Raw genomic sequence first — 16,700 nt, forward strand, 5'->3', positions numbered from 1 at the left:
CAACCACAAGATGGCGGCACGTTTTTGTCGTCATGCCAGATGGCTAGCAGTGCCGACGTGCATCAAACAGTGACACAGAACCAGGCTTAAAGCAGGAGAAGAGAATAATGATCCTCATGGAGTGTAACGTCATAGAAGCTGACCGTGGAGGACCACACGGCTACCAGATGCAGGTGAGGTTGCGCGAGATAATAAAAACTTGAAGCACCCTTTGAATACCCTGCACGCAATCTAAACAGCCTCAAATTATAAAAAAACACAAAGGACCAAATTTGTCTCACCTGAATTACGCCGCAGTCCTTGTGCCCGCTCTTTTATGTATCACCAAGACATTAAAAAAAAAACTATGATACAGACCGTCGAGTCAAACAATCGCTGGGAGAATGCTTCAGCTTGAAAAGGAATGACTTAAACTTCTTTGAACACAACCACACCGCTCTTGTGTGGCAACCAGGACATACACAAGTTAGAGTTAAGTCTAGTCTGTCACAGAAAAAAGTCACAGCTTATAATTTCCTTACTGTTTAGGCACATTTAATATGTAACCCAGCAGTTGCTAGCACAGTCACAAATCAGAAGGTTGTCAACTGAAAACTAGTACAAAGCCATGGAGATCCTGTGTGGCAAAAGTACATACTTCTCTTGATTCGGCATAAAACATGGCACAGGTGACAGACGAACACTATGAAATTCTCCATCTGTGCAGCCACTGCACGCAGCACCTAGAAACATCTTGATCCATGACAATCAAATTGGTCTTGAGAAACAAAAAGACACTTTGTGCTGCAAACTCCAATGCAGGTTATGGAAATCTTAATGGTCACATCAACAACCACTTTGTGAAATGTCTTTAAAAGTGCAGTCCTGGATAGCAAAGCACTAGACTCAAGAACACCACACCATTCTTGTGTTGCTCTTGTGAATTACTTTCACTGAGTTAGGTTACAACTCACATCTTGAAAAGCCACAGTTCCTTTAGCCAGTGAATACATCCATACAGTGGACAAAAGGAAGTGGTAGGGTGAAATTCAAATAGGCATACCCTAACATACAGACCATACCTTTGGTCTAGTCCATGGAGCAAGATCAGGCAGGACACAGGTTGGGGCCATCCGATGACAGGACACTGGTGGGGCTGGCTTGCCTTTTACTCCATTCTGCTTCATGTATTTTCTTTCTTTTTTCTTTGTAGTTGCGCTCGTTACAACAGTTTCTTTGAGGTCTCTTGGTTTCTGTTTTGTCCTTAAGCACACTTGGGTCCAGGTCCGCTCGTCGCCAAAAATATGTTGTACTTGGTATAAGAAAACACTGGTAGCCAGGTTGTAAGTTCTTAAAGTCTTCTTTATTAATCCATGTCGAGTGGTATCAAACAAGGATCAGCCATGTAACAGCGCTTAACCCAGCTCCCATATCTCCTACGCCAGCCCCACCAGGATCAGCCTGCCTAGCTGCTCAGCCTATCTCCAACTGTCACCACTCATCCACACAGGTACCCAGGCATTCCATTCATCACAGTCACACCAACATTCCGTCACCATCTCTCACTCTAGCTGAGCAGCTAGGAGGACCTAGGCTGATTTACATAAGAATGTAAACCTTAGGATATAACAAACAGATTTGCAAAGTCTGATGAGACACAACTCATTTAAGAAGAACAATTTATTGGGAAATACTCTGACCGTAAAAGGTATCCGAGCATGACCGGCACTGCCACTGCATATCGAGGAGTTGCCAAGACTGTCACCAGTAGAAGACCAAACATACATCTCTTTTCCAATCCTCCTGTGGGCCCCTCTGTTGTCTTGTTATGGTAATGGATACATTTCTGTTAGTTTTTATAGAGTTTGATTATTGATATGGCCATCATTAATGTATAGGAACGTCATGATCCTGACCATACATCTATTTTATTTTTCAGTTAGAACTGCAGGCGTCAGCGACATATAGACTGAACCTCAGGTTGTCTGAACTATTGCTCTGAACACTTAGGTGAAAATATCCCTCTTCTTGAGAGGTACCCATCTGCAATGTTGCATATGCCTGTGCGCAGGATATTCTGACACAAATCCTATCTCCCAGATCAGCCCTTTCCATATATTTTTGTATTACATTTCTTGGAGTCCTATCTCTCCAGTCACACCTATATAAGTTGCCATCCCTGTTTCACTTTTCCTATAATTTTTATATCTTGGTTTCCTGTTGACTTTCCCACTTGTCTCCACATTATCCGGAGTCTTCTGTCCTTGTCATGTTGCAGTGAGAGAACTGAAGAAGCACTTGCCCTTTAAATGCCCTCTGTGACCAAGACCATTTGCTGTGCAAGGCAGGTATCCATTATCTGCTGGGTATCTGATTTGACCAATGAACCCTAAAGAAGATGGCGGACGTTGAAACCCGAAGGATGTGTGAAAATATGTGTAAATACATTATAGATGACAGTTCACCAGCAGCCATCCACCATCACTTTAATATGCTAGGACACAAGGGGAAAGCAAAGGCAGATGATAAACATCTGCTTGCTATTATATTTCCCAGAGCTTTGGAAATTGGACACTGGTTCGGGAAGACAAAGGATGTTGTCATCTCGACAAAGTATGGCATCACAGCAGTGACACCAATTACTCACCACTATGAAATCACAGCAGTGAATTGGCAGTATTCAAATCATGTGCTGTAGCTATAGAAGGCATATATGTGACATACTCAATAACGGGTGGAGCAATATACAACAACCCTTGGCAAAGCCAATAGGTCTAGCTTTAAAGGTCTGTTTTATGGTAATGTGAAGCATTATAAGTAGATAGCATGGGAATGGATATGTATTTGTGTAGAATCAAAGAGCTACAGATTAATATTGGTGTAGCTTAAACGGTCAGGAGACAAAACTGACTCTGGGGATGCATTCATGACCCAAGCTTTGGTGGGAAAAGACATGCCAATAACTTCCATATCCCGTGCACTCAAAAGTTAGGGTTTAGGCATGTTTTTACACTTTGGATAAATTATGCCGAATCCCTAACTTTTCACTTCATTCAGGAAGAAAAGAAACATTTCTTTCTGGTTCCCCAATTGAATTTTTGAGGTACTAGCAGGTCTAATCAGATTATTCTGGGTCCCATCTTCTACAGTGATGCCTGTGTACAGACACCAGGATGAGTCAGACAGTAGTCTTCCTCGCTCAACCTGTACATGTGTGCATATGTACATGTTTTCCAGGTGTAACCTCTGCAGAAGCGGTTACTCATTCTGCACAGCAGTGGATCTTATTTCAACATGTAGCCGCTTGGGGTAACTGCTCCCAACGCAGCATATGAAATTCCATTAGAGCATCTCACTCACAACAGAGGCCAAAAACCCAGAGCTTTACAGACAATTTTAAAGAGCCAGAATTTGTTTCCATGCAATAATGTTGCCAATAAACAACAACTAAATCCACACCGCAATTGAATATCATATTTTAGCAGTGTTATTGGTGAAGTGGTATGTAATCTCATCTGTATGATTACTTACTTCATTTATCATGGCATCTGTCACATGGAGTGCGTGGTCATGGGCATGGCATTGTGCAGTGCAACTTATGGGTTACCCGCATGTTGTGTGAGTTGTGCATTGCACTACTCATAACTTGTGAATTTCAATGTTCCTTTCAGTTTTAATCCATCTTTAAACATAACTGTGTTCTTTAACTCTACATCCAGGTGTTGTAATCAAGCTAAAAATAACTGTATGTTCACTGTTGTGTTTTTTCAGTGAATATTACATTTACACCCTGGCTTTGTACGCCTCTTCCTGCTACCTTGATTTAATTGCGTTCAGCCCATCCTGACAGGAAGTCTGCCCTATCCCTTTGGCACACCAAGGGTGGGAGCTGTGAGGCTCCCGCCCTACCATAGTAAACTACAGTGTCCCAGGGGAGGCACCCCGGGACACTGCAGTAGCCGTTGGGGGGTGGTGGTCCCCTGGGGGGTGGCAGTCCCCAGGGCCATCACAAGGCTCCAGGAGGTGGGCAGCGCGGCCCCCCTCCCAACATTTAAAAGCCCCGAGGGGTGGTGGTCCCTGGGGGTGGGGGGTCCATCACGAACCCCCCAATTTAAAAATGTAGTACTTTGGGGAGGTGGTGGTCCCCGGGGCATGTGGGGGGCTTGAACCCCCCACGCAGGTTTTTTTATTTTAATTTTTTTTAAAGAAGCCCCGGAGTTGGTGGTCCCCGGGGCTGCAGGATGCTGTGAGCCCCCCGCATACATAATGTTAAAGCCCTGGGGGTGTCAGTCCCCGGGGCTGCGTAGGGCCTTGATCTCCCCCGCATACGTAACATTAAAGCCCCGGGGCTGGCGGTTCCTGGGGCTGGGGGCCCCTCTGAGCCCTAATTTTAATTATCTACATTGCCCCCGGGATTTGGCCCCCCCGGGGGCTAAATACAAATTAATCAGGCTTCGGGTTCTTTTTTTCCACGGGATAAGCGTATCCCGCGATTTAAAAAAAAACATTTTTACCTTGGGGGTCCTTGTGAGACCCCCTGAGCAGGCCTAGGGGGTCAGGGTGTTTCTACCCTGCCCCCTTTGCGTCTTTTGCGTACTTGTTTTTCAGTTTTCTTGTGCCTCAGTTCTACAGAGACACAAGATGGCTGCTAACACTTCCTGGTTTGGAGTGTTGACAGACAGTTGACAGCCAATTAGCATGCAGCTCGTGCTCGTAAGGGTACGCGCATGATCCTCGGAGGATACGCGTACCCTGCTCTGTCCATAGATATATCTATGATTTCAAAAAGCGTGATCTGTGAACCAAACTCTACCTTTTTGCCAAATTTGGTGTAATTCCATTCAGTAATTCGGGCTGTAGCTGTGTCTAAAGGTCCCTATGGAAAATTCCATGGGAAAAACATGTTTTGGGACCCCCTTTTTTGTAAGCCCCCGCTTCACGAATTACCTCGAAACTTTCAGGATAGGAGCGGAGCAAACGCCCCATCTTCTTGGAGAATTTCACGAAGATTCGTCGACCCGCGCCAAAGGTATTCCAAATAGAATGTTGTGGATTTCCTATGGAAACTAGATCCTAACTATACCTACCTACTGGCGACCGCCAGTAGTTATTATATATATGTATGTGTATGCACACCGGCTAATATAGACTCATCACCATGGCTCCTGTAACAGTCTAACTAATTTATTTGAACAAGCATCATGAAGGTTGAAGAGGGTGGAGGGATATTAATGCAGGCGTGAAGCCTGAGCTGGAGATGACACTGAGGTTCAAAGAGTGTGCCAGGCGCGAGTGGATATGGTAAGGAACCTCCCCCCTCTGAGGTCCAAAATGAGATTAAGCACCTACGGTGCCTTATCTGGGTGACCTGGGAGCGTGCAGGAGTGTCTACTCACACAAAGTGGTAGTTACCTAACGTAAGTAAAAAAACTGATGTGTACTGAGACTTCTGTGTCTATATCTAGCTATGCTTGGAATTGGCCACTGTAGTTTCGCCCACTGTGGTTCAAGTGCTGTGTCGTGTTCAGCTAGTCGTAAAATTTGTTGTGACTCAGTTCATGTGAGCTTAGTGTGAGACAACATAAAACATTTGTATACTCCTTGCCTTTATTTTCACATTACAGGCAAGTTTTAATGAAAGGCTTTCATCACCGACAGGAATAAAGTTAAACTGCATTTTAGCTAAAACCAACACTGCCCTATGCTGACAAAAATCAATTGTAGTGGTGGCACTGCCAAGGTGCTTAAATGTAGGTTAAATGCCCTGTTGAGTTGCTGTCATGGAGAGACGTGAAGCCGGCCCCTGCCGGTACTGCGTCAGTAGCGAGGTGTGCATGCCTATTTTTTTAATAATGCAATCAAGGCTATGGTCTTATCTAGACTTGACTATGGCAGTGCTCCCTTGACCGTTGCAGCAAAATCATGCCTAACACCAATGAAGTTTCTGTATCGCTTTTGGCCACTACAGGTGTGGCAGGGTATACTCAGACATGAGTCCCTTGCTCACTGCACCACCAGGATTCAAGCAAGCCGGGCCGACGACGGCTGATATGCTAGAAACCGGTCCCCGGAAGCTTGTCTCCTCACCAGTGAAGAATTGGCTTGGTAGTTTGGCTTGCCCTGTTCCCATGAGGCACGGGGTCAGGCTAATTTGCATATAGCCAGGTTCTGAACTGGGGTGATGCAGAGAGCTAAAAAACGGTGATGGATTAAGCACTGATCTCTTGACTGGGTAAGAGTGGTCTGCTTAATTCAGACACTCTGTTCATCACCACCCCCTTTTTTGTATCGTTTTTGGCCACTACAGGTGTGGCAGGGTATACTCAGACATGAGTCCCATGCTCACTGCACCACCAGGATTCAAGCAAGCCGGGCCGACGACGGCTGAAATGCCATAAACCGGTCCCCGGAAGCTTGTCTCCTTACCAGTGAAGAATTGGCTTGGTAGTTTGGCTTGCCTTGTTCTCATGAGGCACGGGGTCAGGCTAATTTGCATATAGCCAGGTTCTGAACTGGGGTGATGCAGTGAGCTAAAAAACGGTGATGGATTAAGCCCTGATCTCTTGACTGAGTAAGAGGGGTCTGCTTAATTCAGACACTCTGTTCATCACCACCACCTTTTCTGTATCGTATTTGGCCACTACAGGTGTGGCAGGGTATACTCAAACATGAGTCCCTTGCTCACTGCACCACCAGGATTCAAGCAAGCCGGGCCGACGACGGCTGAAATGCCATAAACCGGTCCCCCGAAGCTTGTCTCCTTATCAGTGAAGAATTGGCTTGGTAGTTTGGCTTGCCCTGTTCCCATGAGGCACGGGGTCAGGCTAATTTGCATATAGCCAGGTTCTGAACTGGGGTGATGCAGTGAGCTAAAAAACTGTGATGGATTAAGCCCTGATCTCTTGACTGGGTAAGAGTGGTCTGCTTAATTCAGACACTCTGTTCATCACCACCCCCTTTTCTGTATCGTTTTTGGCCACTACAGGTGTGGCAGGGTATACTTAGACATGAGCCCCTTGCTCACTGAACCACCAGGATTCAAGCAAGCCGGGCCGACGACGGCTGAAATGCCAGAAACCGGTCCCCGGAAGCTTGTCTCCTTACCAGTGAAGAATTGGTTTGGTAGTTTGGCTTGCCCTGTTCCCATGAGGCATGGGGTCAGGCTAATTTGCATATAGCCAGGTTCTGAACTGGGGTGATGCAGTGAGCTAAAAAACGGTGATGGATTAAGCCCTGATCTCTTGACTGGGTAAGGGTGGTCTGCCTAATTCAGACACTCTGTTCATCACCACCCCCTTTTCTGTATCGTTTTTGGCCACTACAGGTGTGGCAGGGTATACTCAGACATGAGTCCCTTGCTCACTGACCACCAGGATTCAAGCAAGCCGGGCCAACGACGGCTGAAATGCCATAAACCGGTCCCCGGAAGCTTGTCTCCTTACCAGTGAAGAATTGGCTTGGTAGTTTGGCTTGCCCTGTTCCCATGAGGCACGGGGTCAGGCTAATTTGCATATAGCCAGGTTCTAAACTGGGGTGATGCAGTGAGCTAAAAAACGGTGATGGATTAAGCCCTGATCTCTTGACTGGGTAAGAGTGGTCTGCTTAATTCAGACACTCTGTTCATCACCACCCCCTTTTCTGTATCGTTTTTGGCCACTACAGGTGTGGCAGGGTATACTCAGACATGAGTCCCTTGCTCACTGCACCACCAGGATTCAAGCAAGCCGGGCCGATGACGGCTGAAATGCCAGAAACCGGCCCCCGGAAGCTTGTCTCCTTACCAGTGAAGAATTGGCTTGGTAGTTTGGCTTGCCCTGTTCCCATGAGGCACGGGGTCAGGTTAATTTGCATATAACCAGGTTCTGGACTGGGGTGATGCAGTGAGCTAAAAAACGGTGATAGATTAAGCCCTGATCTCTTGATTGGGTAAGAGTGGTCTGCTTAATTCAGACACTCTGTTCATCACCACCCCCTTTTCTGTATCGTTTTTGGCCACTACAGGTGTGGCAGGGTATACTCAGACATGAGTCCCTTCTTGCTCACTGCACCACCAGGATTCAAGCAAGCCGGGCCGATGACGGCTGAAATGCCAGAAACCGGCCCCCGGAAGCTTGTCTCCTTACCAGTGAAGAATTGGCTTGGTAGTTTGGCTTGCCCTATTCCCATGAGGCACGGGGTCAGGTTAATTTGCATATAGCCAGGTTCTGGACTGGGGTGATGCAGTGAGCTAAAAAACAGTGATGGATTAAGCCCTGATCTCTTGATTGGGTAAGAGTGGTCTGCTTAATTCAGACACTCTGTTCATCACCACCCCCTTTTCTGTAACACCAATGAAGGCCATCCTAAATGCAGCAGCTAGGCTAGTATCCGGAGCAAAGTGATTCAGACACATTACACCTGCTCTCGTCACTCTCAAGTGGCTCGCAATAGAAGCAAGGTGCTTCCCTCAAGGTAGACTGCACTACTCAAAGTCCTGCACTTCGGTACTCCAAACTACCTGGCCACAAACTCACTGTCTAGAGGCAACCACACCCTACTCAGTGCTGATTGGCAACTCCTGGAAGCTCAAAGAATGAAGAAACAAAAATCCTCCTTATTGGGCAGTACACCTAAAATTAGAATCTAACTACCGCCTACCTTCTTGGAGAGGAAAGTCAAATCTCTTCTCACTAAGGGCCATATGTATCAAGAAAACAATTTGCGATTCTGAATTAGCGATTATTACCGAATCGCTAATTCAGAATCGCAAATCGGGATGTAACAACGCAATCGCAAATTTTTAGCGATTCGGAGAAAATCGCTAAAAATTTGCGCAATGCAAATCGGCGATTCCTTAAACGTAAAAAATCTAAATTTAGCGAGTTCGAAACCAGTATTTCGCAAAATTGCGCGATCGCAGTCCGAAAATCGCTAAATTGCGATGTTCCCATGCGAAAAATCGCAATTTAGCGATTTTCTGGAAACATCCAATCGCAATCCTGATGCATAATGATGACATCACCATCCAGGAAGTGAGTGATTACCCAAGGTGCTTCCGGACAGAGACAGAGAGTGTGAGAGTGTTGTTTGGAAGTCAGGAGCAATGGCAGAAGGTGGAAACCAGGATGTCCCAGCAAGCCAGCAGGACCAGCAAGAAGGGGAAGCAGGCAGGAAGAGGAAACTAAATTTTTCAGAGGCTGAACTGGAGACCCTCATCACCGAAATGGTGCCACACCATGAGGCATTATTTGGGAGGAGTTCCCACAAGGTGCCAGAAGCCAGCAAAAGAAGGATTTCGGAGGGCATCCAAGCCAAAGTGAATGCCCTAGGCGTCCCGCACAGGACAGTGGAAATGTTTAGGAAGCGCTGGTAACACCTGAGACAACGCTCCAAGGAGAAGTTGGCTGCCAGGCTGGAGAAGTCCCAGGTCACCGGTGGGGGAACCTCCGACATCCCTGACTCTACACCACTAGAGGAGCTGGTAGAGGCCACACTGCCTCCACAGAGTGTTGCGGGCGTGTCAGTGCTCGACAGCTCAGCGCAACCAGCTGCAAGACCAGGTAAGAAGCATGCCTCCCCACCCTAAACCACCCCCAGCAACCCCCTGCAGCAACCTAGGGATGAGGGGAACCACATGGCAGGCTAGAGAAATTACACAGGCAGACACAGCAATGCATTATGGGAGTTGTAGTCACCATAGACTGCAATGTAGAAAGTAGCTACAGATTTTAACTTAATACAAATGTTCAGGTCAGGATAGGTGAATGACACAAGTAAAGTCAGGTAAGACTGTGAAAAATGTATTAGAACATCACATATAATGGAAAAAAATTAACGTATGCTGTTCTATCCACAGCACCTGCAAGTGGGAAGGCGACAGCAACTGCACCTGAAACAGGACCCCAAGCCTCTGGAGAAGGCAGACATGGCCATGAATCAGATGGGGAGGACAGTCCTTTCATCCGGCCACAGGGACAAAGTAGGAGGATCGATAGGCCACTCAGGATTATGGATTACGATGAGGATGAAAATGATAATGTGCAGTCTGATGCACCAGTACCCCAGCAGCAGGAGTCCAGACCATTGTCCATTGTCCAGACCATTGACCCCGCACGGCCATCAGCTCCAATGTCCAACAAGAGGAATCTGTGTTCGCAGGCCTGGAGATGCACATGCTGCAGGTTCACCGGTTGCAAGCGAAGCACATGAAGGCCATTCAGAGGGAGATCAGGGCAGGGAACAGAGAAATACGTGAGGAAATCAGGGGGGCTGTGCAGGAGCTGACTGCAGAGTTGAGAGCGGAACGCGCAGCCAGGCGCAAAGAAATGGCCCGCATGGACCACTACACGCGTGCTATTAATCGCCTGGCCTCCTCCACCAATATGCTGGCAAGGCGTGCCATAGAGACACAGCGTGAATTCTCCCATGGTATCCATGACATAGCCACTGTAGTGGTGCAGTCAACTGCCACCCTTGACGAGCTGCGTGCACTGCGCACTGCTGGAACCGGGGTGCTTACCCCCAGTGGGGAGGACTTACAGTCGGTGCGGAGCTCAAACACACCACCACCCACTGTTGAGAGGCGCCGTAGTGGCCGGAGCACCAGGTCTGCCACACTACAATAGGGACTGTATCGAAAAGCAAATACCACACAGGGGAGTTATGGGGCCAGCAACAGTGTAGCACTTGCTGCACTAATGACTGATTGAGTAGCACTGTGATGGAAACATGTGCTTTTGTTTTGGAGACTTCATCCATGTTTGTTTTGGATGTGTTACATTGTTGCAATTGGGTAGTAAACACGTTTGCAAAGCAAGAAGTTGTCAGTGTATCATTTTCACTCACCTAGAAGTAGTTTTGCATGATCTCATCACGCCTCTGTAGGCCAGCTGCAGCAGCAGCTATGCCAGCTTCCATGTGTATGGGTCCAGGTCCCTCCACGTCAGAGGATTCGGAGTCACTCAACTCCATAGGTGTCCCTTTCCTGGTTGCAATGTTGTGGAGCATGGCACAAGCTACAACAATTCTGCAGCACGTCTCAGGGCTGTATTTGAGGGCTCCTCCACTCTTGTGTATGCATCTGAATCTGCTCTTCAAAATCCCAAATGTTCTCTCGATGGTGCTTCTTGTGGAAATGTGTGCCCGGTTGTAGCACCGCTCCCCAGCAGTGGCAGGATGCAGGTAGGGTGTCTGGATGAAATCCCGGACTGCATAGGCACTGTCCCCTGTGGGTGGAAATGTGTAAAGGTCAGTCACTGTGATGCACATGCTGGCCATGTCAAATGTGGGCTGACAGTGTGTGCTGTTACCTAGTAGGTATCCCTCTCCAAATTCCCCTCTTGAGAGGCTACGGTATAGCCCACTGTGTCGGAATATGAAGGCGTCATGTGTGCTTCCAGGGTACTTTGCCACTATATCGGAGATAATGTTTTTGGCATCACACACCATCTGTAGGTTCAGTGAGTGGTAGCATTTCCTGTTCCGGAATACATACTGTAGAAAAAGGTAGGGCTAGGACCTTTCTCAAGTTTTGCCCGGCGCTAACCGCCCTTGTACCATTCAAAATTACCAAGCAATGAGGCAGGCGCCGGAGACCAGAAGGCAGGAAACAGAAGTTTATTCCGACGGAGCAGAACACATCAGATCAGACAACAAGGTATCGTCTCGAGGTGCTCTAACAGCCTCTCGGAGGCCTGGCCTCTTATACACTGGTTTATGGCATGTGACCTTCCTTTATTACAATCACAACTTTGTAAGGCAAGAAAAAGACATCCCCGTAATCCTCGTGTTAATCCCACCCCCATATACCTTCACAATGGAGGTCCTCAACCTGCTGATAAGAGAGAGGGTCATCACGCAGCTGAGTGTTTCGTCGAGTCTTAGGATGTGTGCGCCTGATCATATCACAGGGGGTGGGGAGGCCTGGATCAATAGAGGGTCCTTTGAAGGAGAGCGACCTCATACAATAAGGGCAGTAAATGATATCTCTCGGCTTAGGCAATGGCCTCGGACCTGTGTGGACAGTCGGACACGGGGTGAGGGGCCATCAATGGAGGGGTATTCATGCTGCGTGGACGATCCAGCGCAGAGGGGAGGTTTATCAACAGAGGGGCATTCATGGGAGGAGAGGAGGTGTTGGTCAGGCGCTGGCGTGACTCCCAAGGACAGGGTCATGCAGATGGGTCATGCTCATAAGGAGGAGGGAGGGGGAGCCAGGGTGCGCGGAGGATGCTTGCTGGGTCAGAGGGGCGCGCTGGCGATTGATCGTGGACAGGGAGACCATGATATCTAAAATGGCTGCCGTGCATGTAGTACATAGGTGACCTAAAATGGCTGCCGTGCACGTAGAGCATAGGTGACCTAAAATGGCTGCTGTGCACGTAGAGCATAGGTGGCAAGTTGGCGCAGATGATGTTCAGATCGCAAACTAAAATTCCACAGTACTCTATGTTTGAGGGGGGTGAAATGGCAACATGTGTTCCATCTATACATCCTATGACATGGGGAAATTGGGCTATGTTGTAAAATTCCTGCTTGGTCTGTGCTAGTTCCTGTGGGGTGCTGGGGAAGTGTATGTGATGTTGCATCCTATCTGTCATGGCATCGAGGAACACATGGAAAAAGCGCGACAGGGCACTTTGTGACACCCCTTCTTCAGAGTCTATGACCCCCTGGAAACTACCTGAGGCCAGCAGGTGTAGTGAACAGAGGACCTGGATGTGAGTGGGTATGGCTTGTGTCCTGCGGGTGGGGTGTTCTAGGTGGGGCCTGAGTTCCTCTATCAAATCAAGTATGCTGTCTTCCTCCAGTCTGTAATGGGTGTAGATATCCTCCTCAGTGCGTTGAAAGATGGTGGTGCGCAACCGGAATATCCTCTCCTGCCATCTCCTCCTCTGCGCCAGAGCTCTCACTCTTCGCCTCCTCACTATCATGTACAGGCCGGACATTGTGGTAGGGAGTGTTTTGCATTCTGGGCTTCAATTTATAGTTTGACCTGGTTACCACCTGCTCCCACTTGATGGTAATTGCGATTCCTTATTTTGCGATTTTGAGTATTTCGCTATTTGCGATTGTTTGATACATTCCATTGCGATTTCTAAATTGCGATTTCCACTTTAGCGATTTTCGCTAACAGGTTTCATCGCTAATTTGGAAATCGCTATTGTAATCGCTATTTAGCATTTTCGCTACGCTTGGGAATCGCTAATTTGCGATTCCTTATTTTGCGTGGGTTTTTAGCTTCATACAGTGCGATTAGCGATTTTTGAGTCGCAAACGCTACTTTTTACCGATTCGCAGCGGTTGCGACTCATTTTTGGCTTCATACATATGGCCCTAAGTAATTCCTGACAAACTACTCGATCCTCCTCATCTACCACCGGTCGAAATATGACATGGAATTCCCCGTTCTTGTGTTGGGTAAAATTGTTCTGTGTAACCTCATTAATGATACCTAGCTTGTCTTTGCACTGGCAGAATATGCCAAGTATATCTAGTTAAAATGAATTATAAACTTGTTGCTCTGTAAACACACAGCCTTGTCCTTCAGATTTGTAATTATCGTCTTGAATAGATATGTATGTGAAATTTGTACTGTACAAACGCTCTTCTTCGCGTTTTATAAAACCTCTGAATACACAAATGTAATATGTTATGTTATGTTATAAATGATTTTATAACGCGCTCTGTTACTAAGCTAGTATCCTGGCGTGGAGGGGGAAGTGGCAAGCAGAGTAGGGCCTCAGGAGAGAAAGGAAAGGGGGCAGGTAAATGGGCTTATTGAACAGATAGGTTTCAATATACTATTGAGACTTTTTTTCGGAAAAAGTTTTAAAAATGTGCATTTCTTTAAACAAGTTTTTACTTGAAATTATCTGTTTGACTGCCAGTCACCTTTGCATGAGAAATCAAGGGAAATGCGTGAGAATGGTAAATTAAAAAATATAGGACCGATCTTTGCATCCCACTTCACAACATACATTTTGTCAGCCGTTTATCACTCAGTGGCAAATTGCACTGGCCTAGAGTGTATGCAACTTAAAATTAGGGGTATCTCGACCAGGCCAGAGCATCTCATCACCCCGCAAGGAGCTGGAGGCTGAGACCCATGATCCTACAGCCAGCCCAAGTGTCACTGCTGCGGTAAGTAGGGGACTCGGGAGCAGACAGTGGGAAGACTGGGCTGTTACCGAGGCCCAATGAGAATATCACAGTACTGGTGAATCTGAAAACCTAACAGAGAGGCCTCCAAATGCTCGAAATTGGGACCACCCTATAACAGTCTTTTGAGACAAGAGGGTTGACGGGAATGCTGCAAATAAAGCAAACTTGGTCAGTGGATCAGAGCGAGAGAATATACAAAGCCCTCCCGGTCCCTTAAGGCGATTGCTTTTCCCACTCTGCCTACATCCCTGGTGGAATACAGGATATGCAGCACAGGATACAGGGTTCCCCACATACAGACGAATAGGGTGAGTGGTGGCTAATCAAAACAGCAGGCTCCTGTATACATCGGAACGACTAGGGCCCCACCCCCAAATTGCCTTACTAAGACGACACTTAGGAGACTACCACTGTTTGAAAACCCAGAGTCAGTACTGAAAACAAGGCTCGTTAAGACCATTGGAGTGGGGGTGTCAACCCCCCTACCCCCCACCCCTGTTGGTTGTTGTACATCAAAGAAAAAGCATACTGGCCATGACTGAGGCAGGAGGCCCAAACACAAGCAGAAGCAAGGGGGTTTGCAACCAGCCACAAGAGAACCCTCTCCAGTGCCTCAAGTGAAACACTGACTTGTGTGCATTGAGGAGGGAGGTCATGTCCTGCTGATTGAGAGTTAACCATAGCTGCCAAGGTTTCAGATTCCTATGTTTGACATTTTCATAATTTCAGTGTAATGATGAGTGACATTTCAATGACTATGAGTGACACTTTCTCATGAGCGAAATCAAGCAATGAAGTTGAGGGACATAGAAAAATATCAGAAATTACACTCATTTGAGCAACAAGAAACTCCAGGAACATCTTAAAACTGCTGCAAAGCACCAGAAATATTCTCTCTGTCCATGTGGGTCCCGACCCAACCGGAAGGATGTGTGAGGCCCCAACATGAACAAGTTACACACAGAGGCATCTCAGCTGGGTAAGTGCCACACTCTTAGTTGATTTGCGCACAGACAGGCTGCCGAGGACCATTTTGCATTATCCAGTCACCGGCTGAGGCCGGCGCAGTAATCTCTGATACAACATAGCGGACAGCTTATGATTATCAGAAACCTGCTTTAACCCCTTCCGTGCTCCCCAGTGCTGCAGTTGGCCAACGGCTGACGAAGCCCCGCCCACCTTTTAGAACGACCGCACAGCGGCAGAAAAACCGCTGCGGTTAACGTGATAATTTACCCCCAGCGGTTTTGAGAAATAAACCACAAACATAAAGGAACAGACAGAAACACACACCTGGTCACAGCTTTAACCACAGCTGTCAGACAGTTGCACAATAGCTATTCTCATTCTTTTAGCACTAAAGTCAGAAGGACAGTGACATTACGGACTATACTGTCCTGTTTTGAACATGCTGTAGATTACAGGCTGTTCATTAAGACATCACATGCCATTAACTGCGGACTACATCTATATACATTTGTAAAAGGTGGAGGGAGAGGGATGAGAAGGAAGAAGAGAAACAGGAGACGGGAGAAGAGAGAGAGGGAAGGAGGGAGACAATGGGAGTAGGGAGAGGGGTGAGAAGGGAGGAGGTAGACAAAAGGAGGAGAGAGATGAGAGAGGGAAAGTGATAGAAAAAGAAAGGGTATTGGTGATATTGTAGGAGGAAGAGAGATGGGCAAAAAGCTTAAATGGAAGTGGAAAAGCAAATATGAGGCACTTGACATGGCTATTGCAGAAAGTACATATAGCCAGAAGTGCGCTGGACAGCTTGGTTGATTTACAGAAAAGATCTCGGTTATGGGATGAAAAACTAATGTGCTCTGCTGTGAATAACTGTACTGTTGCCTGGAAGCTGGGCGAGCACCCTTCACCTTCTGATAAGTAGTGACTGTGGACCCCAAAATGTGGGTCATATAAAAAGTTTTCCATCTTTCCTGAAGGGACCCTGTCCCTATGGGCCCCACAGGTTCCACTGTGCATCCTAAACTATTTATGTAATTTCTGAGCTTCAGTAAGTTCTGTACATGAATGGCATCCACTGACTGCAGGCAGCTGCTGAACGCGCACTACCTGAAGTAAATCTTCAATCACACACAGTGTTTTGGCTGCATTTCACCACTTTCTCACTTACTTCTCTGCCAGTGATTCTTGCGGTCGCGGCAACTCTGCTCTGCGCAGTAAGCCCAGGCGGCAGGCCTCGATGCACCATGCAATTACTGTTTGCTGCCTGCCTACTCAGTCCTCCGAGCCAGGCCTGTTGGGTCCAGTGACTGTCCTGTCACTGCTGCTGCAACAGTCACTCCATTATGGCACTCTTTGCAATTTTAAATCACGGCGGGTGGCTGGGACTCAAATATTTACTGATGGTCTGACTGAGAAGCTGAGCCACACGGCGGCCGGTGGTGCCCACAGACAGCGCTGCTGCGCCATGACGTTTAGAAGCAAAGTAGCCCAGCCCCTCCCTCAAGTTAAATCATTGGCGCTTCGGGACTGCCACAGTAATGCGGTTGGCGATTACACGCAACGAAGGCACACAAAGTACAGAGGTCAGAGACAGTGCACTGCAGGGACTGTCA

At 47.4% G+C, this 16,700-nt stretch overlaps 1 protein-coding gene across 1 annotated transcript in view; it reads right to left on the minus strand.

The window, feature by feature from the left end:
* Positions 1–9,609: 9,609 nt before the first annotated feature.
* Positions 9,610–16,700, minus strand: part of LOC147750670 (uncharacterized) — a 153,176-nt gene continuing 146,085 nt past the window's right edge. The window contains exon 2 of the mRNA XM_086930163.1: positions 9,610–9,747. Coding sequence (XP_086786289.1) covers positions 9,610–9,747 — 138 coding nt within the window. The remainder of the gene's footprint in view (positions 9,748–16,700) is intronic.

This window comes from Lissotriton vulgaris, chromosome 1_1 (assembly GCF_964263255.1).
Source record: "Lissotriton vulgaris chromosome 1_1, aLisVul1.2, whole genome shotgun sequence".
Classification (NCBI taxonomy): Eukaryota; Metazoa; Chordata; class Amphibia; order Caudata; family Salamandridae; genus Lissotriton; species Lissotriton vulgaris.